General features: G+C 41.3%; 2 protein-coding genes across 3 annotated transcripts in view; one reads left to right on the forward strand and one right to left on the reverse strand.

Annotated features, from left to right (window-relative positions):
• CYFIP1 (cytoplasmic FMR1 interacting protein 1) overlaps positions 1-26,615 on the reverse strand; it is a 235,650-nt gene that overhangs the window by 41,460 nt on the left and 167,575 nt on the right. For both annotated transcript variants that reach the window (XM_082244824.1, XM_082244823.1), the window contains exon 24: positions 3,964-4,107. In XM_082244824.1, the coding sequence (XP_082100950.1) occupies positions 3,964-4,107 (144 nt within the window). The remainder of the gene's footprint in view (positions 1-3,963; positions 4,108-26,615) is intronic.
• Positions 7,214-16,222, forward strand: FNDC9 (fibronectin type III domain containing 9). Its single transcript, XM_082248575.1, has 2 exons — positions 7,214-7,507; positions 15,256-16,222. The coding sequence occupies exon 2, from the start codon at positions 15,299-15,301 to the stop codon at positions 15,968-15,970; it is 672 nt and encodes a 223-aa protein (XP_082104701.1). The 5' UTR covers positions 7,214-7,507; positions 15,256-15,298; the 3' UTR covers positions 15,971-16,222.

Raw genomic sequence — 26,615 nt, forward strand, 5'->3', positions numbered from 1 at the left:
ATGCACTTTATATTTATGAATTAGATTTTCATATACCTAAGTATTGAAGTATTGTATTTATCATCATTTATAATCACATTCCTGGTAGCGCTGTGTTTTTATAATGTTTTATTCCATCTTGGCCTTTGCCTAAGTGAACAGCTGCTCCAGGTAACACTTGGTTCACGTATAATTTTAGTGCGGGTTTTAATTTAACATATTTTTAAAGCAATATAGCTTGGTGCAAACTGAGACTATCTTTAAATGAAAACGGTGGCTTATTTTTACATTGTGTGCATGCCAGATACAGACCACTATCATACAATAGCTGTTTTAGTGCCAACTTCAAATTAAATGATTAGAGAGCAGCACTCAGTTAAATTACTCTACCACGGAATTAACCGTGTTGGTTTGTAAAAAATTAACATATTCCTAAGAACTAAAACATGCTATGTATGACAGGTAGATTGTGTGTGGCATGATTACCCCCATTTTTTTGAATGATTATTACTTTTCACAGCCCCCTGAAGTGAACCCTTCTAAGAAGGACAGTAACTAACCATATCATTCAAGCCGGGAGGTGAGGTGGCCTTTAAAGTCACTATCCAGCGTGTTTCTCACTGAAGGTGGTCTTATCCCAGTCACACCCCCCCCCCCACCCGCCAGTGGCCAGATGAACCTGGTCCAACACCAGAAATTTGATCTTGGGATGTTTGCCTTGGTGTACATCCCTAACATGCCTCTCCAATGGGAGATCCGGGTCTCTTGTTTTCATACTAAGTAGATGTCTATATATTTAATTATAGTACTCCAAATTTGGTTTTCCCTACGTAGAAACGACCGCAGGGGCATGACAAAAGATAGACCACCCCAATTGTTTTGCAATTGGCAAAATTGAGGGGGTCTGTAGATTCTACCGTTGGGAAATCTGATGTTTGTGTCGGTGTAGAGTATGAACCTCTACATGCTTACCCCAGGACCAGATCTATAAAGGATTACCTGGTCCATAGTGAATTTACCGGCAAATATAGGAAGGACCCGTGCAAATGTTCAGGGATCTTTAAATGTGAAGGTTGTTCGTACTGTAGGTACAACGTAGACTGAAAGCATTTTTACTACGATTTGCAGCACCCATTCATCGATTGGTGACCATATATCAGTGGCTCATATATCGGTGCCCCCCCTCCTTGTTCAGGGGACCTCTGTGGGGCTGTGTAATAGTGGCACTCTCGCTCTCCCATCCCTCCCAGACAGATATAACATCTTACCCTCTGCATAGTACCACACGCCGGCCATCCCTTGACATCTCAGGTGGTAGGTACTGTGTAAGAATGTGTGTAATTTTTGACAAGTGATCTGTACCTATTTCCATTACAATGCTATTTTTTCTTTTAATAGAAACTGTTGAATATATGCATCTCCCTCCTAATACCCCTGAGGAAAGGTTGTAGACCTGAAACGCATCAGAATGGAGAAAGCATACCTCAGACGGTGGTCCAATACCGAGATGTCTGTATAAAAAGTTGTTTTTATCATCATGTATATATTTTTCTGTCTAATTTTAGAAAACAATTTTAACATGTTGAAATAAATCAATATATTTTACTATATGTTCTTGGTGTACTGCCTGTCTGTAAAATCCCAATTCATAAAAGGAGGTTAAAAACCTTTTTTGATGTGTATTTGGGATGTTGGAAAACAGACACATGATTCTACATTCGTGGAAACCTTTGTCCATAATTTTTTTTTATTATAGGTGTTTTTAAAGATAGACAGAACATCAACCAAAAATACAGAAAAAACAGATATTATACAAATATATATTATAAATATAAATATTATAAATTGAGCTGCAGTTCAGTGAATAAAATTGCAAAACATTGCTTAGTACTTGGTGAAGAAACTCTTGTTGGCAAGCAGCCAAGCACAGAGGTAAGACGTTTCTTGTAGTTGGTTATCAGGTTTGCACAAATCTCAGGAGGGATTTTGGTCCACTCTCCTTTACAGACCTTCTCTAAATCCTTAAGGTTTCTTGACTGTCGCTTGGCAATTCGAGGTTTCAGCTCCCTCCATACATTTTTTATAGGATTAAGGTCTGGAGACTAGCTAGGCCACTCCATGACCTTAACTTCTTCTTCAGCCACTCCTTGTTGCCTTGGCGGTATGTTTTTGGTCATTGTCATCCTGGAAGACCAATCCACGACCCATTTTCAGTGTTCTGGCTGAGGGAAGAACGTTCTCATCCAAGATTTTAAAATACATGGCCCTGTCCATTCGCCCCTCAATGCGGCAAAGTCGGCCTGTAGCTTGAGCAGAGAAACAGCTTTAAAGCATATTTTTCCATCTCAGTGCTTGACTGCAGGGATGGTGTTCTTAGTGTCAGACTGAGGGCGATTGATGGTTATTTTGTATTTCTTCCATTTGCGAAAAATTACTCCAACAGTTGTCTCCTCCTCAACAAGCTTCTTGCTGGTGGTCTTGTAGCCCATTCCAGCTTTGTGCAGGTCTACAATCTTGCCCCTGACGTTCTTTGACAGCTCATTGGTCTTGCCCATGATGGTGAGGTTTGAATGGAAGAAATATTCTGTGGACAGGTGTCTTATACACATAACGAGTCAATAGGAGCACCTTCTTAAATTGACAGGACTAATCTGTGTACCACATGAGAAGATACTGTATAGCCAGTCTGTGGGAGCCAGAATTTTTGTTGGTTGGTAGGGGATCGAATACCTATTTTACTCACTGAACTGTAACTCAATTTATAACATTTGTATCTTTTTTTTTTTACATGGATTTTTGGTTGACATGCTGTCTCTATCATTTAAAATACACCTATGATAACAATTATAGAGCCTTTATTTCTTTGTAAATGTGCAAAATTACAAAATCTCCAGGGGATCAAAAATTATTTTCAAAAAGAGGCTTTCAAAATATACCATATATAAATGCCAATATTGTTTGCCCAAAGTCACAAATTTTTCAAACCTCCTCCTCTTTGTTGTATTTCAGCTTGTCTATTTTTTATTTGGGATCATTTGTCAAGGGGATTTTTGGTTGTTCCAAAACTGGTTCTAAAATCTCTTGGATATTTTCTAAGCCCTATAACTGGAAAAGAACTATACAATGGTTCCCATTAGGAGTTTGTATCATTTAACAGATGCAATGCGCTTTTATAGTTTAAGTACCAACAATTTTTAATAGATAGAAGTGTTGAATTACCAGTAGAGCCTAAAAATCTATGTGAAAAACAGTCCATGTGGTAACCCACTTAGGAACAGTTGTTCTAAAGCAAGCCATATATGGTTCAAATTTATTTTCTGCAACTGCAGGAAGACCTCCCCAAGGAGAAGATAGCTATCGGCTATAGCAGCTGCTAGCGATAATTACAAGAGAATCCTGCAGGCTGGTTGTACCCAAGTTGATCGATTAACTTGGCACATTCAGCCTGCCCATTGGCGGTTTGAATCTCTATGAGTTCCTGCTGAACTGGCCGAGGTTCAAACCTTGTATGAATGGCCTTAGGCTAGCATTGCAAATAAGTCAATCTGTGCGCTTTACTAAAAAGAAAAGAGTTGATGCAACAGGGGAAAAATCAGTCTCCCAAAATGACAGCAAATCCTATATCTGACAGCTGTCACCACATCTTTCACACCATTGCCTTACCTTTTGCTAAAGCAGAAGGCAGCAACTCTCTGAATCAGTAATTTACACCTAAGGGTGGATAGACTATTTTACATCCCATGTATATCTTCAACACAGTAAGACCTTTTCCTTCTTGTTTTGCTATGTATCATTTTAGAGCAATTATGATTGTTATACCTATATTGGATTTAACATTACATAAAATTTACTCCACCTTTTACAATGGCGGTTCCCCGATTTTTCTGTCCCGCTGACAACCATCATTTACATAAGAGAAATATACCCAACAGGGTCACAGACCGCATTAAAGGCTTTACAGGAGGTCAGCTCGGATATACTCACCAGGCTTTTTACAACTTTCAGTAACTCCTCCATCACCACTGCAATGCCTTGATATCCTAGGAGGCGGCAGATCGCTTTAAAATGAGGAGGACCAACAAAGTTTCTGTAGGTAGTGAAAATGCTGCTATATGCCTGGTTAAGATTCTGTAGAGACACAATAATTGTTTATTATATATTGGATTTCTGTTTCTTATGGCTTTTTCATTAGAGCAAGTTCTAAATGAAAACAGACTTACTGGCCAGATTACCAGGTGAAAACAAACAAAACAAAAACCACTAACACAGCCATCAAAAAATTGGTAAACTGCAAAAAAAAAAATTCTTAACATATGTTCTAGCTCTTACCAACAAAGCAAACAAGAAAAAATAAAACACATGCCAGTCTACTGAAAAGGGACCCCCATAAAGGTCTCAGAAATCCACTTTACAAGGAAAACAGTACTAACTGAAGTTTTCTGCTGCTGTACATTTTTATGGCAAGATTGTGCTCCTATACTTATGTGCTACTATAGTGAACTCAGAATCATAAAAATAAGTGAATCACCATCTGCTCCAGATGGAATCCGCAGTGTTGCAGTTGAATTTTCTTAGTGTTAAAGTACAATATATGCTTGACCTTAATATTGTTCATTCTACTGACCCAGAGTTGTGGTCTTACATAAAAGTACTTTTACCAAGCAACCCGGGTGAGCAGTTTGCCTTGTTTTCTTTAATTTGTAATGAACTCTTACTACACCAGATGCTGAGCAGATTAAGCATGACCCTGTTCTATAAGAGCTTTGGCATACTGTTCTGTGATTGTGTTTAATTGAAAAACTATCATGTCAAATGACGCTGCCCTACTTCTTTTTAACAGAAGACACTAACGTGTGAGTGGAAGCTTGTCCATCTCACCTCCAATGAACTCTACTTCTAGTAAGAAAAATTATACAAGATAGGACACGTTATACTTCAGAATAAAATGGATACATAATAATTCACCCTAGTTTGTGAAATGAATTGATACCTTTGCATGTTGGAGTAAGTCTGGGTATCAGACAACGGAATCTCTCAAAGATTCCCCTAACTCAAAGTAGGAAGAAGTGTTATTACATTTAAAAGAGAAACGTTGTTCTTATTTGATTTTTTTCGGTCCATGTGTTTGTAAATTGGTGTATTAGTTATGTTTTTTTTTTTGTTCTTTTTCACTGTAAAACCTTTGTTTTTAAAATAAACACTAAGGCGGAGTTCCACCCAAAAGTGCAAGTTCTGCTTTGAAGGACTTCTGACCACTGACATGCCACATTTGGCATGTCTTTTTTTTTTTGTGGGGAGGGGGCGGGAGCGGGTACCTAGTTTTGACAGGTACCCGCTCCCACTGCTGCTCAGGCAGCCTAGGCAGCTCAAGCTGAAGTTCTCCTCTTCCCCTTCCTCCTTGCAATCTTCTGGGACACGTCACATGTCCCAGAAAATTGCCCGGCCTTTCAGAATGTGCAGTGCGACTCGCGAATGCGCGGTGGGCACTCGGCTGTGAAGCCACAAGCCGTTACCGCCGGGTGCCCACACTAGTGATGCCGGTGCCAAGGAGAACCGAGGGAAAGAAAAAAGGCTTCGGGCGGCCGCATCGCTGGATCATGGTACAGGTGAGAGTGTGTGTTTATTAAAAGTCAGCAGTTACACTTTTTGTAGTTGCTGACTTAATACACACAGAAACGGCTGGAACTCCCTTTTTTTTTTTGATAAAGCGGAGGACTCCAACAATACAATTGGTTACCTAAACAGAAAGCAGTAGTTGCATGCTTGCTTAATCTGAATGACATTTCAGTTAGAGTTATTCAGTAAGAGATGAGTAACTGCAGTGTGGCAGCCACCCTTGTTTTCAAATTGCAGCTTGAGCTGCAGAGGGCTGTAAACCATTGTTTTTTCTTCAAGTGGGCTAAAAGGAGTTTCTAAACATGTAAAACACAAATGAGCTCCCTCTGCTGGCTAAGGCCCCATGTATAGTGGGCATTTAGCCCAATTAAACGAGATTCCGGTGTTTAGGTGTAGGAGGAAAGCAAAGGTAAACCATCCAGCCCTGCTTCTGACCGCCCGATAAACTCTATGAGAGGCTGAAAGCTTCTGTGGCTGGACAGTGCACTGTGTGCTTCAAATGTTTAGGGCAGTATGCACCCAGAGATAAATGCCTGCAAAATGCTGACTTCGTGCAGCTCGGGGGAACCTCAAGCCTGCAAAAACGTAGTATATCTGCACACAACTTTGTCCATATTCACTGGAAAAGCTCCTATTTCATATTTTAGACCATATCTAACCCTTTATCTAGCTAGGAACAAATTACCAGTTTTCTCTTGATAAAGGGCTAGACAGGGTCTAAAGGGTTGCTATGTAAAATGGGAGTTTGACTTTTTTGTGGTGTCCATTCACCATACTTTACCCACCACGCTGTCACAGATAATACTTTTAATCCTTGATCTTTGAGAACTCTCACTGATCATGTGAGCGGAGATCTGACATTCAGGCCATGACAGCAGACCAGGATCTCACAAGAATCAAAGTGACATCTACAGATGCAGAACTGTCCTGCTCCTTTTTGTCCATGAGCTAATGTCAGTTGATAAAAGGCATGTAGAGAGGGCAGAGGAATCTAGCTTTACTTGAAGAGAAGAACTTTGTTTTTAGAACATAAAACACTAATTGAAGCATTCCATTTTAAGAGCCATCTTTGGATTTAAAGATATGCTTGAAGAAAAATTCTGCATTTCACCTGTCTTTTCAGCCACCATGACACAGTGAAGAGAGTGGGCAGGGCCACATAGTATTTAGGAGTATAATATATGTATTTGCATTAACAGGTTATATTTTGCGATATAAATAATCCCCAGATTTCAGTTAGCCTGGATTTCCTTAAGATAAATACATAATAAAAAGTCAATAAATAATATTCTACATGCAAAAGCATAATTGTTTGTGCACAGGGCTTTGCCAAGGATAATTTAAAGCTATGGAAGCCACTTTTTTGCAACAAGACTACCAAGATATTTATTTCTGTCCATGCAGAAAAAAAAAAAAAAAATTACATGCAAAAAGGCACCAGGAAGCATTTTAAACAATCACCTGATGCACTATTGCTGAACAGGCAGCAAAAGAAAAAATAACCCTTTCACTTTAGGAAAATAACTGCCTTTCCGAATGACATGCTATCTTTTCAGTGTCTGGTGACGATCTCAAAAAGGGGAGGGTCATACTAGAATGTAGTGTTCTTCCTAAAAGAGAGAGCATAAGGCAGCAAAGTAAGTCAGGCTGTAGAGGGGGGAGGGTGAAAAAAAATCATCTATATAAGTCTTTGAAAACCAAGGCAACTGAACAAGGGAATATGCATTCACACATGAATTCAAGCAGCACAGACAAAGGAGTCACTTTATCAGTGTCCCTGGAGAACATAAATAGACGTGATGGGCATTGGGAGCTGGCAAACTGAGGAATGCAGGCAGCGATAAGCCACAGGTGCATACTGCATCAAACAGATCTTCCTACAGCAAGAGCATACATCATTTCCACAGCTAAGGTAGGATATTACTTTCCAACTAGGACTCTACATCTGAGAAATCATATAGGAAAGTGTTTCCATTTTTATTCTTTGCTGCCAAAATGTATTTTCCTAGATGAATTACAACATACGGACTATTCCAAATGAGGAAAGGAAAGTGTATAGAAGGCGCTGAACATATTCGCAGTAAACTGATGACACACATGTAAAGAGAACAGCGCACAGATCATTAGAACTTGGGCTGTGTGTCAAAAAACATGCATAAAAACACACACACACACACATATATATATATATATATATACACACACACATACATACACACACACATACATACACACACACACACACACACACAATGAAAACACATTCTGGAAGTGCTGTTCTTGGAAACCTGACTCCAGAAAAAAAATGCAGCTATCAGAGTAACATCAAATAATCTGAAAATGTACAGGGATTTCTATGTAATATCAATTAAGTGTGATAACCCATAGTGGCATTTTAGCTCGCACTTGTCTGGTACTATTAAAACATGAAATATGTTGGTTGTTGGCTTTCCACAGATTTAGACTCCTGTAACTACATATTGTGATATACCTACATCTACATTTAATACATCTGTATGTACATATCAGTATCGCAGGCAAAAAGTAAACAATATAAATAGACACAACACATACATACAACTGACACTCCACACACATACAGCTGTAAGAAAACGGATGCCAGAGTAAATCCATCATAAAGCCCATTTGCTAAGCTGTAGCGTGTTAAGTGAACTCTGCAGCTGTCTCATACATACCTCTGCCACAAACACAAGCATTTGGATCTAAGGGAGAACACTTACAAGTATATATTTCAAATAATTCAGACATTATAATGTATCTATTTCTGTTAGGCTGAAAGTAGAACCCAGACTAACTATTTGAGGGTGATCTATTTGACTAGGAAATTCTGATGGCCAGGGCTGTCTTTGCACCATATAACAAAAGAAAGAGAAAAAAAAAAGCACACTGAACCAGAAACTGATATGCAAGTTTCACTTAGCCACATGCAGTACATGGACGGATATCAGTGACATACAAGCCTCACTTAGCCATATGCATACGCTACATAATGGATGGAGATCAATGACATACAACCTTCACTTCGCTATATGCAGAACACAATGGATGGACATCTGTGACAGTGTAGTTTGCCAGCAGTGTTGATTTAGTAGAGGTGGGCACAAATAGAAGCTCCACAAGGTTCCAGATTTTTTGTACACAGGATGATTTCAAGCTAAATTCTAGCACAGTGAGACTAAAACAGATTATACTGCACTTTTCCTACAGAGGAACTTAAACAGTCAACTAGTTTTATTAAAATAAACACATTTTACTTAATTAATAAAAATATATATAAAAGTTCTTTAGATCTTTAAAATTACCACGCAAAAAAGCAATCTGGGTTGAAAAAACTCCAACGGATGAAAATAATTGATGTCCACTGTATGATCTTTGGAAAGGATAAGCAGGTATTCGACTACCTACACTAACAGAAGATTTTCCATTCCACACAGCATTTTCACACCATACATGCACAAGTGGAATATCTGTAGATTCATTCTAAAACAGCCATTACACAATATACAAAATTGAAAAAAAAAAAAAAAAAGGACACAGGTCCATCCAGTTCAACCTAAAGGGATGATTTTTTTAAAACTGGAATGTGCAAAAATTGGATTTTTGACTTGCCGTAAAATCCATTTCTCTGATGTTCATTGACAGACAGAACTCCTGATCTTCTTAACCATCGGGTTATACTGCCCCCTACAGGAGGACGACACTAGGCAGAAAAAAAAAAAAAGTTTGGCTATGTCTATAGGCAGTCGCAGGGGGTATACTCCCTCTCTCTGCTATAGGTACTCAGTTTTGTTACAAGCAGTGTCAGAAGAATTACAACTCCACAGAGGGGTGGGTGCTGTGTCCGTCAATGAACATCAGAGAAATGGATTTTAAGATAAGTCAAAAATCCCATTTTCTCCTTCGTTCATTGACGGACACAGCTCCTGATCTTCTTGATCATTGGGACATCCCAAAGCAGTGTCAAACATGAGGGGTGGGAACAGCGAAAAAGAAACGCCCAAGGCTAAACTATAGCCAACCAGGTAAACAGGAGCTTAACCAAAACAACTGGAGCTCATCTGGAAAAAAATATATATATAAACCCTCAGAGGACCAGGTCCTCTAAACAGCAGCCTACAACACCTTGAAGCCAAAGAAAGCATCTGCAGATGCCAACACATCCACTTTATAGAACTTTGTAAAAGTTGTCCCACCGGAGACACAAGTGAGGAAACCCCTCCGAATGAATGGACCACTCCCCTTGGTCCAACGCCTGCCGACTGAGGTAATCTACCTGCCAGTTTTCCCCCCTCGGAATGTGTACGGCGGAGAGGACTGGGACGAACCTTTCTACCCACGTTAGAATGCCGGCTACCTCCAGAGCCTTTAGGACACTTCTTGTGCCCCCCTGGTGATTGAGATAAGCCACGGCCGTGGCATTGTCTGATTGAATGCGCACTGGACATCCCTAAAGAAGATCCGTCCAATGTTCCAGGCACAGTCTGATGGCTCGGAGTACCAAGACATTGATCGGTAGTCTGGACTCTTCCAGTGTCCAGACCCCCTGAGCAGAAATTTTGCCGAGGATGCCACCCCAACTGGACAAGCTGGTATCCATGGTGATCACTGTGCAATACAAGTGGAGGAAGGATTTGCCCAGCCACCAGTACGAAGTACGAAGCCACCATATCAGTCAGATCGGATTGTCCAGAAACTGCGGATTCTTGTCCATTTTGCCAGAATCTCCCTTGCACGGACCTCGTATGGAACTGTGCAAACGGAACCGCCTCGAAGATAGACACCATCAGGCCCAGCACCCGCATGCAAGTCCGGAGGAATTACCATCTGCTGGACAGCAGGAGACGAATTACAGCCTGCAGTTTCTGGAGTTTGCCCAGAGGAAGGAGCACTCTGGCTAAGGCAGAGTCCAGAGTCAGACCCAGATAGCCCAGCTTTGTAGCAGAACCCGAGCAGACTTCTGAAAATTCAGAATAAAGCCAAACACCCTCAAGCTCGTATGGTGATTTCCAGGTTTTCCACCAGAGCAGTTGGAGACTCCGCTCGCAGAAGGAGGTCATCCAAATAGCCCAGTACCACGATCCCCCATTGGCATAACAATGCTAGTACTGGGGCCAACACTTTTGTGAAGACCCGAGGAGCAAAAGTGAGACCAAAGGGTAATGCCACAAACTGATCATGCTCCTCTCCCACGGCAAAGCGGAGGAAGCACTGGAGACCGACACATATTGGAATGTGAAGGTAAGCATTCTTGATGTTGATGGAGGCAAAAAAAATCCCCCTGATGAAGGGAAGCCACCACCGTGTGAACAGACTCCATTCTGAACTTCTGCACCCGCTCAAAGCAGTTCAGCTCTTTGAGGTCCAGAATTGGACGCACCTTGCCTTTCTTCCTGGGGACTGTAAACAGGTTTGATTAAAACCCCTGAAAACATAGCGAAGTTGGAACCAGGACCATCACACTTTAAATTAAAAGGTCTTGCACCGCCCCAAAAAGCCTGCAAGCGGACTGGGGACAGTCGCACATTGGAAGGAAGAAAATTACCGGAAGGTAAGAACGAAACTCTACTCTATCTTCTAGCCAGACTGAATGACCTTGTGGACCCACCTGACTTGTATCAGGGGAGCCCACGGGTCAGGAAACCAGCAAAGACATCCTCCCACCCCAGATACAGGTGAGGGCGCACCTTGCTGCTGAAGGGGCCTTGTCTGCGGGTCTGGAGAAGCCCACTCTTGAATTGCCAGACCCAGTTTTCTTGGATCCTCCAGAGGAGGCCCTGAAGGGCTCCGATCCCTTGTCAGTCGACCTTGAGGGACTATAAATTTCTTATGAGCCGAGAAGGAAGGCCCATGTCTACGACGAGGGTCCTTGCCCTTAGTAGCCTGCGGAAGAAAAGGTACCCCCCGTGAGATCTTTAATGATGTCATCCAGGGTAGTACCAAACAGGCGATCTCCTTCAAAGGGAAGATCAGTCAAGGCCTTTTTAGAAGTCTGGTCCGCAGACCAGCATTTGATGCCAAAAGACACGCTGAAGGAACACTGCCGAAACAGAGAGCCGAGCGACTAGGGGAGCCGCATCCAAAAGAGATATCACAGATAAACTGTAGCCCCTGGACCAGCTGGTCTGCCAGATCAGCAAAGGCAGGGGGGAGCTATCCCCCCCCCCCAGGTCACGGCACAAAAGTCTAGCCCATTTCAGTCAGAGTCTGCGACACAAGGGCAATGGTGAATATTTGCCTCAGTGCCGAACCAGCCAGGGTGTACATATAGCAGGCCACAGCCTCTGCCTTCCTGTCAGCCCGGGTCCCTAAAGGCCGGGGACTCTTCAACTGGAATCATGGTTGCCTTGTTTAATCTGGAAACCAGAGGGTCCACCAACGGTGGAACTGTCCACTTCTTAAGAAAGGACCCCTCATTGGGGTATAGCCTAGCAAAGCCCCTTAGGGCTTTGGTTGTCCCCACTATTTAGTGACAATTCTGTCAAAGTAGGAGGGGAAAGGGAACACTTTCTGCTCTGGCCAGCTTGTAAATGCCAAAGGGAACCTGCGCCCTTGCCGCATCTTCAGCTGTGTCCTCCATCTTTAAGGTCTCATGCACAGCTACAATCAGTGCGTCCACCAGCACCTTTTTGTACGCAGTTGCAGAAGTGGAATCCTCCTCACTTTATGAGGATTCAGGGTGCCCCAGGGTTCAGGATCTGATAAGGCAGGGGGCACTTTTTGCCAGCCCATCGCCCAAAAAACACCTCCACCTGGGACCCAAGGATTCTAGGACCGCCGTCAGTGCTTTGATGGATGGGTGGATGGATGGGACCCGGAGGGCCCTGCAGCGTCTGAGAAGGGATCAGGTGGGGAGATGTGCTCCTAAGACTCCATGAGTCACCAGGGGGACCCCACAAAAAAGTGTAAAACACTGCTAAGGGACAACTTCCACTGCTCTGGCACCCCACCCGGTTGCCAGCCACAGAGCACCAATCGATCCTCAGTAGAGAGGGAGAGGACCCCACCAGACTTATCACCCTGCAGAAACCAGGCAACGCAGGTAGCAGGAGAATCTGCACTGCATGAACGGCGATCAGGAAATGAAAAGATCCAGGAGTCAGCACCAGGGTATGAGGAGGGAGATAGAGAGTGAATATACCCCCTGGGGCTGCCCATAGGCATAGCCAGACTTTTTCTGCCTAGTGTCCTACTCCTGTAGGGAGCAGTATAACCCAATGGTTAAGATGATCAGGAGTTGTGTCCGTCAATGAACGAAAGAGAAAATCTGGTGCAGCTCTGCATAGAAACCAATCTGCTTCTAGTTTTTTTGTCAAAACGCAATAGAATAAGCTGAAGTTAGAAGCTGATTGGCTACCATGCACAGCTGCACCACAATTTGCACTCTCCAGTTTAAGTAAATCAACCCCACTGTGTATGGATTTTATTCCCTAATAATTCCCATAGCCCTGTATATTTTGCTTATTGAAGAAGGCATCTAACCGTTTTGAAGCTGTCAACATTTACAGCTAGCAACATTTCCTAGGGGAGTAAGTTCCACAATTTTACTACTCTGATAGTAAAGAAGACTTTCCCAAATCTAAGGTTAAACCTGCTTCCTTATGACCTCAATCCATGGTCACATGTCCTTCTCAGGGACCCTACAGTACACAGTTTTTTACAGCTATTGGAGTTCCCTTTGATTTACAGTGCCGTGAAAAAGTATTCATACCCCTTGACATTTTCCACATTTTGTCAGGTTATAACCAAAAAACGTAAATGGTCATCCATCCTCCTTATTAATTGTATTGTCCTCTTTGTAATTCAACAACATCCTTCCTGAAGATTAGTGACCAAAACTGAACTGCAATGCAATGCCAAGATCATATTTTGCTAGCTGCGGCTTGGCATTGCAAGCTATTGCGAAGTCTGGTTTACAAGAGCCCCCAGATCCATTTCCATCACGGATTCTCCCACCATAGCCCCTTCTAATGAGTAATTTGCTTGTGGATTTTTGGTACTCAAGTGCATAGCTTTACATTTCTCAGTATTGAACCTCGAATGCCATGTAGTAGGCAGCCCAATCCCCTATTTTGTCAAGGTTTTCCTGTAACAATACTACATACGGTGCCAAGATTATTTCCTGGCATACTTTGAGATCATCAGCAACCACTGAATTAGGGCTCCTAATTTCAACCTTTAAATCATTAATAAACTGAACAGCTTTGCAGAACCCTATGACACACCACTTTAGACTATTCGGATACTTAGTTATTCATCACTACTCTATGGACCAGTTCATGTAACCAGTTTCCTGTCCATGTACATACAATTCCAACAGACCTTATTTTATAGATTAAACATTTATGTGATACAGTATCAAATGCCATTGTATAATCTAGATAAACTATGTCCATTGGACATTTGCAGAGGAAAGAAATAGAAAGGATTACCGAACTATTAATAATACAATTGATGGCCAGATCATGTTGGTTAGTTGCAGTGTCCATATAAAGAAAAGTAAACTGGACTACTATAAAGGTTAGGGAGATACATTCATGGGCGTGTAAGACTTTTGACTACTAAGAATGTAACAGTTTATTTGCAGCACTCTCCTATAGTCTTTAGTATAACAACTTTTGGAGACTTCCCACTTACCCAATTTAAAAAAGTATTTGTATTTTACTATCAATATACAAAAAATTATAAACAAGCCAACTCTGATATTCTTTGTCCAGACAAATTCATAGCATATATATAATTATTACCTCCAAATAGTGTATGCCTGTGGTCACTGCGGTTCACTGGATACATGTAAAATTACAACTGCATTGTGCAAATTAGAATTGCAACATAATTATGTCAAGAGATGTCAATGTCACTCATTCGAATGGGCCTTCCTTCGTTCCAAAAAGGTGCAAAAACAGCTCATGTAGCAAATTTTGGACATGAGTCAAGCGTGATTGGGTTATGAGGTTTGCCGTGTGTAAAAAATGCTGCAAATGCATGACTGCTATTGGCATTTGGTGTGCCATTAAGAAATAATAGCTCCACAAGAGTGTTGTGCCTTTTAACGCATTTCTTGTACATTTTTGCTACACCCAAGTGTAAACTGGGTCTAAAAAAGGTGAATATTGTACAATATTGCCCTTTTTCTATTATTCTCTCACAACAGAGAGCATACAAAGGTAATGCTACAAACCGCTGAGGTTACCCAACATGTACTGTATACTGTAGGCATTTGGACAAAAAGGTGTCAGGGAAACAGGGAATGTTATCAAAATAAAAAAAAATATTGATGGACCATGGTAAGCATTTTTTTTTAATTTAGCAAGAAATTTAACAGATCAATAAAATTGTATTTTGTTTATGATAAAAATTGTAAAATGAGGGATTGAAAAACATTTTTTTTTTTTTTTTTTTTTTACACAAATCAAAATACAGTATGTTTCAGGAAGTGTGTAGTTATTTTTCACTTTTATTATTGCATTGTCATTGGCCACTCTGTTTCTTAGGAGTTGATACAACTGTGGCTGAACTGCTCTGTGGCTGAACTGCTCGTTTTTACTGCCTGTGTGAACAAGACCTTAGACAGAAAGGAAGAGCCTGTGCATACACAAGGTCTAGATACACTTTAAATAGAATATTGTTTTTGTGTTTCAGAACTTTCATTGTCCCCTCATCTGAAGAAATTTCTCAAGATACCATGGCCATCTCTGTTCAGAATATTACAGGCAACACGGCTGTGGTCATTTGGCCATCAATCGCAAGCTGTGCTGACAGCTTCTATAGTATCATGTATCAGTCCAACTGGAATACAATGTTGTCTGGGTATTCCAGAGAGAAATTTAAGGAGGAGCGGATTCCTACAAGCCGGACATTCTATACTGTGGAGAACCTCACCCCTCTCACCGCATATATTCTGTGTGTGACTTGTCAGTCCGCCAATCCATCCAGTGACCAGTGCAAAATCTTTCACACTTTAGGCCAAGATCCAGCAACTGTAAACAGCAAGAAAAAAGATCTAGCACTAGGTATATGGCTCACAAGCAGCATTATACTTCTTATTATAGCCTGCATTTTAATCTATGGCTGCTTACACATATGGTGGCGAAAACGTCAAGAACGTGCTATGGCCCAAAATGTCGAAAGCAATGATAGGAACAAGAGACAGACCTGGACAAAAAATGAAGAACCAGTAGAGGAGTATGAGAAGCCTGGCCTGTTAGCAGTGACCAAGGAGGACAAGAGAGAGGAAGTCTGTGCAGAGAACACCCCAGAAGACACACAGAATGATCCTTTAACAGCAGATGAAACCAATAGCCTGAACTGCACTGATCAAGAACAAAAAGCTGCACAACCAACTGCAGTGAACTGACAATGGCCATGCCTCAATGCGTCACCTGACAACAGCTAGTCTTCAATAGTTTACCAATCTAGCCGTTCTTAAAGAATCAAAACCGCAGTAAATCAGTAACAGATTTTGCTGAGATTTAAGCCTAGTACACACGATCAGAAAATCGTACAAAAAATACAGCTTTTGAAGCGATCGTACAACAATCTGATCATTAGAACACAGCTTACATCTAAACTTATCCAAAGGGGCAAACATGAAAATTTCACATATGATACAAGATGGGATGATTTCCGTTTAATCAGCACAGTTTTTATCCAAAAATACAATAGATTACATCACTTCTGAATTTTTTCCCTGTAGTATGAGAGCCTTCGTAACTCTAGTAATCTCTTCATTTTCACTACAGACTAGCACGCAAAAAAAAATTCATCTGATAATAATCTTATCGTGTGTATCAGACTTAACCCCAAAGGGTTCAAATCTCGGCTGGTTCGAACCATGTATGGGTAGGCTGAATGCACCAAGTTGATCGTTCAAACTGCGTACAACCAGCCTGCCAGATTTTACATGCAATTATCGTTAGTGGCTGGTATAGCTGCTAGGAATAATTACAGTCTTCTCATGGCAGGGGGGCTCAGTGGGAGGGATTCTCCTGTCTACACTGTCTGTATTGATGGGGAAAAAGAGCAAATTTCTTTCCTGCAACCACATGTTTTAACAAGAAATTTGCTCCGTGTATGGCTGGCTTTAGGTTACAGATATTTACAGAGTACACACGAGGCATTGTGACAAAAGGCTGGATAACATAAAACTACCTTCACACTCTCCATTTCAAATCTTTTGCCATCAAGTATGCTCAGGATTCCTTTTTAACATATTATATTACAATTGAATGTAATTTGCATGTAAGAAATGGATGCCAGGCAAACTTTTACATTTCATACAAAACTCTGATATTTGATACACTGCTACCATCTAAAAAGGCAGCAAATGTCTTTTAGCATGAGGTATTGATCATTGATAAATATAGGTTTCAGATTAAGAAAACATGAAAATTTTATAACAAGTGAACAGTAAGAAACAAATGTGCCACTTAATACAATAATCGTCTGTATTTTAGATGTACAGGAAAAAGACCAGCTTAATGTAAGATATGATATCAATGTGTGAAAAGGTTTCAGCAAACTTTGGATCTTTAGAGAGTTAATAATTATGTATATGTACATGGCCATATTTGCTCAATATACGAAGAGTATAGAACAGAATCACCCCCTATAAAATAATCACATTTTGTTGCTTTGCAACCTGAAATGAAGACACACATTTTGTTTTATCCAGCAGTATTTCCTTTAAACATTCAAGCAAAAAATATAACACCAACATGTCAGAGAAAAATTGTAAACCTTTCCAAAAAAGAATCAGAGCTGGAAAAGGGATCAAAATGCACCTTGAAGAGTTTGACACCACACAGAAAAAGGTGTTGTGTCCGATGAGACTAAAATGGAATTAATTGGACTCAACACCAAACGATATGTCTGGCGGAAATCCAGTACAGCTCACTATCTAAATAACACTATTCCTACAGTAAAAGTGTGGAGGTGGTAAAATCCTGTTATGAGGGTTTTTCTCCGCAGCATAGACTGGAGTACTTGTCAGGATAGAAGGAAAAATAGATGGGGCAAAATGCTAACAAATTCTTAAGGAAAATCTGCTGCTCTCTGAAAAAAAGTTGTCAATGGGAAGAAGATTTACCTTCCTATGTGACAATGACCCCAAGCACACAGCAAAAACGACCACACAGTGGTTGAAGGAGAAAAGGGTGAACGTCTTGCATGGCCTAGTCAGAGTCCAGACTTAAACCCCACTGAAAATCTGTGGAATGACTTGAAGATTGCAGTCCACGAACTGTCACCATCAAATTTAACTGAACATGAGCAGTTCTGCAAAGAAGAGTGGGCAAATAATGCAAAGTCTAGGTGTGCAAAGTTAATCGAGACATATACCAAAAGACTAAAGGCTGCAATTAAAGCAAAAGGTGGTTCAACAAAATACTGACACAAGGGGTGATCCTTTTTTTGAACTCAGGGATTCTGTTTTTGTTTGTTTTTTGTTTTTTTTCCTCTGCACGTTGGGGGTTATATCTTTCACTTGGATGTTACAAGTTGTGCTGAGTAAATACAGCTGGATAAAAAAAAAAAAAAAAAAAAAACTGTGCCTGTCTTAATTTCAGACTGCAAAGCAACAAAATGTGATTTAAAAGGGGGCGATTCATTTTTTTTTTTTTTTTTTATTCCCACTGTACACTCTGGCTCTGCTTCCTGCTTTGCAGTGCTACAGTGCCTCTGCTTAACTGCTAATTTTCTTAATGCAAATTTCCTCCTTGTGTTGTTGATATCTTATCATGCCTTTTTTTGTTTTTGAGGTAGCCAATTTACAATGGTTTTAGTAGCTTATATACACATTTCTATATTTAATTAAATCAAAAATATACGAGCAAGCATATCAAATTTAAAAGTCACTAGTCACTTTAAAGTAAAGTAAACACTGCATAGCTTGTATTTGTACTCCCAAGAAATGCACATTATTATCCCTCCAGGCAAAAACATCTTTACATGTCCTTGTTCTTGATTTCCTACCTTCACTAAATTAGGTTATTCATTTTCTGGTTCATTCAGTAGTTGCTCCGAAATAGCCTATGCATTTCCAAATCAAACCGTTAATTCTCTTTGGTTTCCTGTTTGTAAGACCGCTGGGTGCTATGCCTCCTATTCCCCCAACCACTTGTCTTGGCAAATCCCTTCCGTGTTTTTTTCTCCAGGAAGCAGTGATGTAATTCAGGCCCACTTGCTGTGGTGGGCGGACCGGGATGCTCAGACACATTCAACATGTACAGGCCTAGTGTACCCTATCCACCCACATTTACTAAGAATCCCTGTGGTTGACGGGAACTGTAGTTTCCTTTAGAGGGGAGGATATGACATAATCCCAGCTGATACACCTCCTTGGCAGAGCAGATGCGGTTACCTTTTGAAGAGTTAAGCTAATGAAAATTCAATAAGACTTTTGCCCTCAATGGTAAGGATTTTCAAAATTGTATTAACTGCTTAGTATTTTGTGTAGGGGGTGTAATAATGGGTTATTCTTTTGGAGTTCTTCTTTAATGTGAAAGGATGCAACAAAAACAAGACGCTACATGAAAAAGTAATGCTTTATATAGTCGTACACTTAAAAGTCCTATGTATACATGTTAAGTGAAATTATTATTTAATATGGGCCTTTTTTCTCAATTCTATTTATCAAACCCAACACTATGTGGAGACACAATCATGCTGTTTAACTAGGTGTGCAAAATTATCATTGTAAAATTAAATAGTCTTCAAGACCATTTTAAAGGGGTAATGGACAATAAATGATTAAACAAACCATATGATCTCTTTTTCATAGTCTGATGAAGTTTACAATGAAATCAAAGTGGTTACAGTGCATGATGACCTTATTTCTTTCAGGACTATATATAAAAAAAAAAATGTACACTGGGTGTGCAGCTATTCCCAACTACAGTATATGGTATAAAAAAAGAGGTCCAGATCTTAGGTCATTTAGAAAGAAAATTGCACAGGGCATTTTACACAGGCAGAGCTTACTCTTTCACATGGATTTGGGAACACATCACCCAAAAAGGTTTTCAAAATTGTATTAACTATTTCTTCTTTATTAAGCCAATTAGTTCATTCTTTATGTTCAAATGTCTGTTTGTCACTTCTATACACAAAAAAACACAGGAAAAGAAAAAAGGAGAGTAACCCTTTGCTGTCCAGGATATGGATATCTGCCAACATTGGCATTGAATCTTCTGATCAGCTTGGGTATCATTCATAGAATGTCTATACACATTAAATCATGGGCACTCTTACAGGGCATGTTAAAATTTGGCTACATAGGGGGTCATGTGCGCAGTAGGACTAAATATTTCAGACTAGGGTGCAAATACATTTGAATATATTTTTTTCTGATTTAACGTTAGATGTTAGTTATCTGTGCTTGGTGCAGCCATTTTGTTTGCTGCCATATTCTATTTTCAATGAAAATGGGTCATCAGAACTGATATAATGCTATTAAAGCGCAACACCATGCAGATATAGGAGGCTCAAAAAGCAGTTTATAAACACTATTAAATGTCTTAATTTAAATGCATGCAATACCTCATTTGACTTGGTATCAGCCTCTTTCATGTCCTGTACAACAGAGCTCAGACAGGGAAAGAAGCAGCACAGGGAAAGAAGCAGCACAGGGAACCAAGTTGTGCTGCAGTAATCATGTGCCAACTAGGAATATCCCGAAAGGGGGAGGAGGAGAGCAGAGTGACAGCGAAAGGAGCTCATCAGGCTGGTGCCTCTACTGTCCAGTCAAAAGCTGGGGAATGGACGGAGGACAGGACCTGTAAGTGTAACTTCATGCTTAACAAAGATTCCGGTCTTCGGCCCTGCCAAACAGGGTTGTGCTGCGTGCTAGAGCAATACGAATCCTTTGGCAGGTAAAACCGCTGCCTCATATGTATTTTCTCTATGTATTTAGCAATTTTTCTGGAGGTCTGCTTTAATTTAAACAAAGTATAGCAAAAACTAATGAAAAATAAAACAGAAAGACAAATTATTAAAAATGTATAGATTGGAGGAGGTCATGAACTGAGAAGTATAAAGAGGCAGATTCAGATTTGACTGTACACAGCATTATAGCTTTAACATTATGCAGGCTAATGCATTTAGAGTGAATAAAGTCATGTTCAGTACCGCCACACAATGAAGACTTTAAAGATCTTTCTCCGCATGGTCTTCTATGTGAACTTGCACCAAACATATTACTGAGAGGTCGAGTGCAAGGGTATGAGCCCCAAACCCTCATTGTATTTCTTGCCTTTTGTGGTTTATAAATAGATCAGATTTAGCAAAATTTATTTTGTTCATCTCTGACTCAGTTCAGTCCATTTACACACACGCACACATCTTTTCTCCAAGTCCCTGAGTTTTGCATTATAATCAGATACCAAGTTACACTACAAACAGAAATGCAATTTGAGCAAGCTATTAGACAGATATGGCACTTTTACAACAAGTAAACTCGAGGATTAGGCTAGATTAATACTGGTGCGATGAGGGAACCACAGCAAATCCTGTGCGGGTTCCCACACCGCAACAGAATAGCAGGCAGTTCACACTGCGCTCCGTGAACTGCTGTGGGTGTCAATACAAAGTTAATGACACCCCCTAACCGGTTTGCAGAACACAGCTCAAACTGTGGAATCAGATCACATGGGTCTGAACACCCATGCAATCCTATTCCAGTGTGGGGAGAAAAAAAAAAAAAAAGGTCCTGCCCCATGCACCATTTTGGTGCGAATGCGATGCGAATTCGCAACACACAGACATTGCATGTGATATTCACAGGAATGCGGTGTGAATCAAATGCAATGTCTGTGCGGTGCAAGTGTTGAAGCTGAACTGTACCCAAGCTACAAAGGTTTTATTTTAAGATACTCCTGTATACTGCAATGTGGGCATTTCCAGGAGTGCTGGCGGCGTGTCAGAGGCCACACCCATTACAGTTTCAGGCACTGCTGCACTTTGGTCAATATCTTTAGGACAGTGATAAGTAAGGCATGTTTAAAAGGGTACAACAGCTGCTAAACTTGCCAAAACCTTGCAGAGAAAGGCCATATTAACTGTGGTACAGTTTAATTTTGAGAATTATCAATGCAATGATTATAAAAATGACTACAGTCATTTTTAGGAACAGACAGAGTGGAGCCCAATGGACCTTTGGTATGCTTCTGTGGCAGCACTAGCCACGTAAACATACAGTGGGTACGGAAAGTATTCAGACCCCCTTAAATTTTTCACTCTTTGTTATATTGCAGCCATTTGCTAAAATCATTTAAGTTCATTCTTCTTCCTCATGAATGTACACATAGCACCCCATACTGACAGAAAAACACAGAATTGTTGACATTGTTGCAGATTTATTAAAAAAGAAAAACTGAAATATCACATGGTCCTAATTATTCAGACCCTTTGCTGTGACACTCATATATTTAACTCAGGTGCTTTCCATTTCTTCTGATCATCCTTGAGATGGTTCTACACCTTCATTTGAGTCCAGCTGTGTTTGATTATACTGATTGGACTTGATTAGGAAAGCCACACACCTGTCTATATAAGACCTTCCAGATCACAATGCATGTCAGAGCAAATGAGAATCATGAGGTCAAAGGAACTGCCTGAAGAGCTCAGAGACAGAATTGTGGCAAGGCACAGATCTGGCCAAGGTTACAAAAAGATTTCTGCTGCACTTAAGGTTCCTAAGAGCACAGTGGCCTCCATAATCCTCAAATGGAAGACATTTGGGACGACCAGAACCCTTCCTAGAGCTGGCCGTCCGGCCAAACTGAGCTATCGGGGGAGAAGAGCCTTGGTGAGAGGTAAAGAAGAACCCAAAGATCACTGTGGCTGAGCTCCAGAGATGCAGTCAGGAGATGGGAGAAAGTTGTAGAAAGTCAACCATCACTGCAGCCCTCCACCAGTCGGGGCTTTATGGCAGAGAGGCCCGACGGAAGCCTCTCCTCAGTGTAAGACACATGAAAGCCCGCATGGAGTTTGCTAAAAAAACACCTGAAGGACTCCAAGATGGTGAGAAATAAGATTCTCTGGTCTGATGAGACCAAAATATAACTTTTTGGCCTTAATTCTAAGCGGTATGTGTGGAGAAAACCAGGCACTGCTCATCACCTGTCCAATACAGTCCCAACAGTGAAGCATGGTGGTGGCAGCATCATGCTGTGGGGGTGTTTTTCAGCTGCAGGGACAGGACGACTGGTTGCAATCGAAGGAAAGATGAATGCGGCCAAGTACAGGGATATCCTGGACAAAAACCTTCTCCAGAGTGCTCTGGACCTCAGACTGGGCCGAAGGTTTACCTTCCAACAAGACAATGACCCTAAGCACACAGCTAAAATAACGAAGGAGTGGCTTCACAACAACTCCGTGACTGTTCTTGAATGGCCCAGCCAGAGCCCTGACTTAAACCCAATTGAGCATCTCTGGAGAGACCTAAAAATGGCTGTCCACCAACGTTTACCATCCAACCTGACAGAACTGGAGAGGATCTGCAAGGAGGAATGGCAGAGGATCCCCAAATCCAGGTGTGAAAGACTTGTTGCATCTTTCCCAAAAAGACTCCTGGCTGTATTAGATCAAAAGGGGGCTTCTACTAAATACTGAGCAAAGGGTCTGAATACTTAGGACCATGTGATATTTCAGTTTTTCTTTTTTAATAAATCTGCAACAATGTCAACAATTCTGTGTTTTTCGGTCAGCATGGGGTGCTATGTGTACATTCATGAGGAAGAAGAATGAACTTAAATGATTTTAGCAAATGGCTGCAATATAACAAAGAGTGAAAAATTTAAGGGGGTCTGAATACTTTCCGTACCCACTGTACATTTCTATGTTAAATAGGAATAAGATAAGAAAGGAAAACTGCAACTAAAATAAACAATTTAGGATAAGGCAGCCTCAGCAGTATTATATACCTGCTGTATTTAAACTTTAAGGCTGATCTGTCTCTGTTTAGATTGTTAAGCCCATATTTTTCAATTTGCTGGGCCCAATTAATGTATTGTCCTTAGGCACAGAGACCGTAAGAGCAGTAGGAGGATCCTGAAGAGTATGCAAACCAAACATTTCATATTCCTGATATGTGCCTGCTGTACCACGTACTAGTATGAGAATGTTTCTTGTTCTTGTTTTTTTTTTTTTCTTCTATTGTGTCAAATCCCTGGTGTTCCTGCCAGTCCCTCTGCTTTCCTATAAACAAAAAAAGTGACCACTCTGGGCATGAGTACACGTCGTGGTCAGTTCTCTAGCTGTGCTGAGAACTAAGCCTGCCCTCCTCAAACGATCAGACTTGTCCTGACACCCCCCCTCTCTTCCCTTCCCCACAGCCTTTCACTGGGAAATTCAGTGTATTGCGGTTTCTCCTCCCTCAGCTCTGATGCAGCTGAGAACAGTGAGAATGTGATAACTTACAAAAAAAGGGAAGAAGGTATTCATAATACTTTTTATATCTATACAAAAATAGTTTGCCTTTCATTTATATTTTAAACTGAATGAGATGTTTTACAAGGTGATCGTTTACAATCACTTTAAGACTGTGGCAACAAATGACAGAATAATTGCGCTAGCATAGATTCCTTATTACTCTTCAAAGTAAAACAATGTATTTTCTCAAAAGGAAATACTCTTTCCCGGTGTAGTTTTTTTTTTTGGATATACGACAAAGGTAAATGTCCTAAAGACTGTCCCTTACCCCCCTATCAGCTCTCTACAGGTTTACATAAAACTTGACATAACACTATTATCTCAAATTGTACTTAAAGCGGAGTTCCACCCGCTTTTGTTTCCTCTCCCCCTTCGGTGCCACATTTGGCACCTTTCAGGGGGGAAAGGTGAATAAGTACCTGTTGTTGACAGGTACCCTTCCCCACTTCCGGGATACAGCACCGCGGCGCCGTCCCTCAGTAGCTCGGCCCCCTCCTCTGACGCCGAGCCAGTAGGAATGTGCAGCACGCTTTGTGCATGCACAGTAGGGACCTGCCCGTGAAGCCGCAAGGCTTCACTGCCGGGTTCCCTCACTGGCAATGGCGGCGGCAGCACCCGACAGCCGATGGAAACATCGGCTGCGGTGCCGACATCGCTGGACTCCAGGACAGGTAAGTGTCCTAATATTAAAAGTCAGCAGCTACAGTATGTGTAGCTGCTGACTTAATTTTTGGAGGGGGAGGCGGAACTCTGCTTTAAACAGGATAAGCTTACTATAATTACTATATTTATAGTTACAACAAACACACAAATCTTAAAGTAGAAGTCCAGTTAGATCCTAAGTATACTCAACCCTGCTGCCACTCCCATTCTAAGCCTTTTCTAACCTGGTAAAGGAAAGATGTCTATACCCATTTACACTGAGGGCACTCTGGTCCGGTCACATGATCTCCTCAGCTTCAGTGGAGAGATTTCTGACAAAGGCTGAAGAGCCTGGGTGGTGACCTCACCCATAGGCTCATCATGGAGCATCCGTTGTAGACAGTCTCTCCTCTACAATGAGGCCAGTGCCGGGAGCTGATCATGTGACCAGATTAGAGCACCCTGAAGCATATTTAAGCACAGACATCTTTCCTGTACAGGGTAGTTAAAATAGACTTAGAATGGAGGTGGGAGCAGGTGCAAGTTAAAGAGGCATTCCAGTCATCTGTCAAAAAAAATAAAAGTCAGCAGCTACAAAAACTGTAGCTGCTGACTTTTAAAAAACAGCCACTCACCCATCCCATGATCGTCCCATGATCCAGCGGTGCACTCAGCCCAGCAGTCTTCCTCCTCTGCCCTCCCTCGGCGGCGCCGGCATCTTCACTATGGGCACCCGGCTGTGACCGCTTGCGGCTTCACAGCCGGGTGCCCACTACGCATGCACGAGTTGTGCTGCGCATTTTGAATGGTAGATGCAGTCTTCTGGGACTCCCAGAAGACTGCAGGGGGAGGGAGGAACGGAAGAGGGAAGCGGCTACCTGACAAAACCGGGTACCCCCCCCCCCCACCCCTCAAAAGGGCCAACTGTGCAAGAGGAGCGGGGGACGAGTCCTTAAAGTGGAAATTCCCCTTTTGGGTGGAGTTCCGCTTTAAGGTTTGACTGAACTTCCACTTAAAACTCCATAGCTTATATAAAAATGGGAAAATGACTGGGGGATTAAAGCCCAACTACGGGGAACACAAAAATTCTCCCTTACAATTAAAATGCCCTAGCACCACAAGACGTAAATACTCCTATGTTTAGGGTATCGAAAAAAAGCAGTTTTCCATACCTGATCTGCCGATGTACTCGCAGCTAGTGCGATTTTCTTCTCTCTTACGTTTCAGCTTGTGGACTGCCACTCAACTGCTTCTTGTCTAATGCAGGGCTATGCATTATACTTAAAGCAGAATTCTAGGCTTTACCTAACTAGTTTGAAAAATACTCCATCTCCCCCCTCCTAACCTGTGTGAGAAAGCTCTTTATACTTAAATAGTTTTAGATTGCTCTGGTCCAGTCACATGATCCGGCTTCCCACTGCAGGGGAGAGGAGGGAGCACCGACAACCATAGGAGCCTATGAGTGACGTCACTAGTCCCAGGCATTCCCAGCCATTGTTGAGGGCTCTCTCCTCTCCCCTGCAGCTAGCATTGGCTGACACAGGGGATATCACGTGACTGAAACAGAGCGGGCTAAAAAGAATACACTTCTTTTTTCCATGGTTAGTTAGAACAGGTGTTAAGTGGAGGGAGTGTTAGATGAAGCCTGGAATTCTACTTTAAAGACATTTGTAGGCATACATCCACTGCAGTATAGGGAAAAACAGGCTGTTGGTGTTGGTCTTACTAGTATTAGAACCCTTGCAATGCTAAGGCAGTTTCAATTAAAGAGAGGATATTTGTTTTTTCCAAGATTCAGCTTTAAGTCAATATCTACATTATACCAAGAACATGAATTCTTAGCATTTATGTTTGTTGGCAATGAGGGGAAGACTGGATAGAAGACTGTAGTGGCCATTTATTTCACCTGCTTTATTTTGCTATACAATTTT

Source organism: Pelophylax lessonae, assembly GCF_965119305.1.
Source record: "Pelophylax lessonae genome assembly, chromosome: 2".
Lineage (NCBI taxonomy): Eukaryota > Metazoa > Chordata > Amphibia > Anura > Ranidae > Pelophylax > Pelophylax lessonae.

Coding starts and splice junctions, on each gene's coding strand:
- FNDC9 (XM_082248575.1), top strand. CDS start 15,299: ATGGCCATCTCTGTTCAGAATATTACAGGCAACACGGCTGTGGTCATT.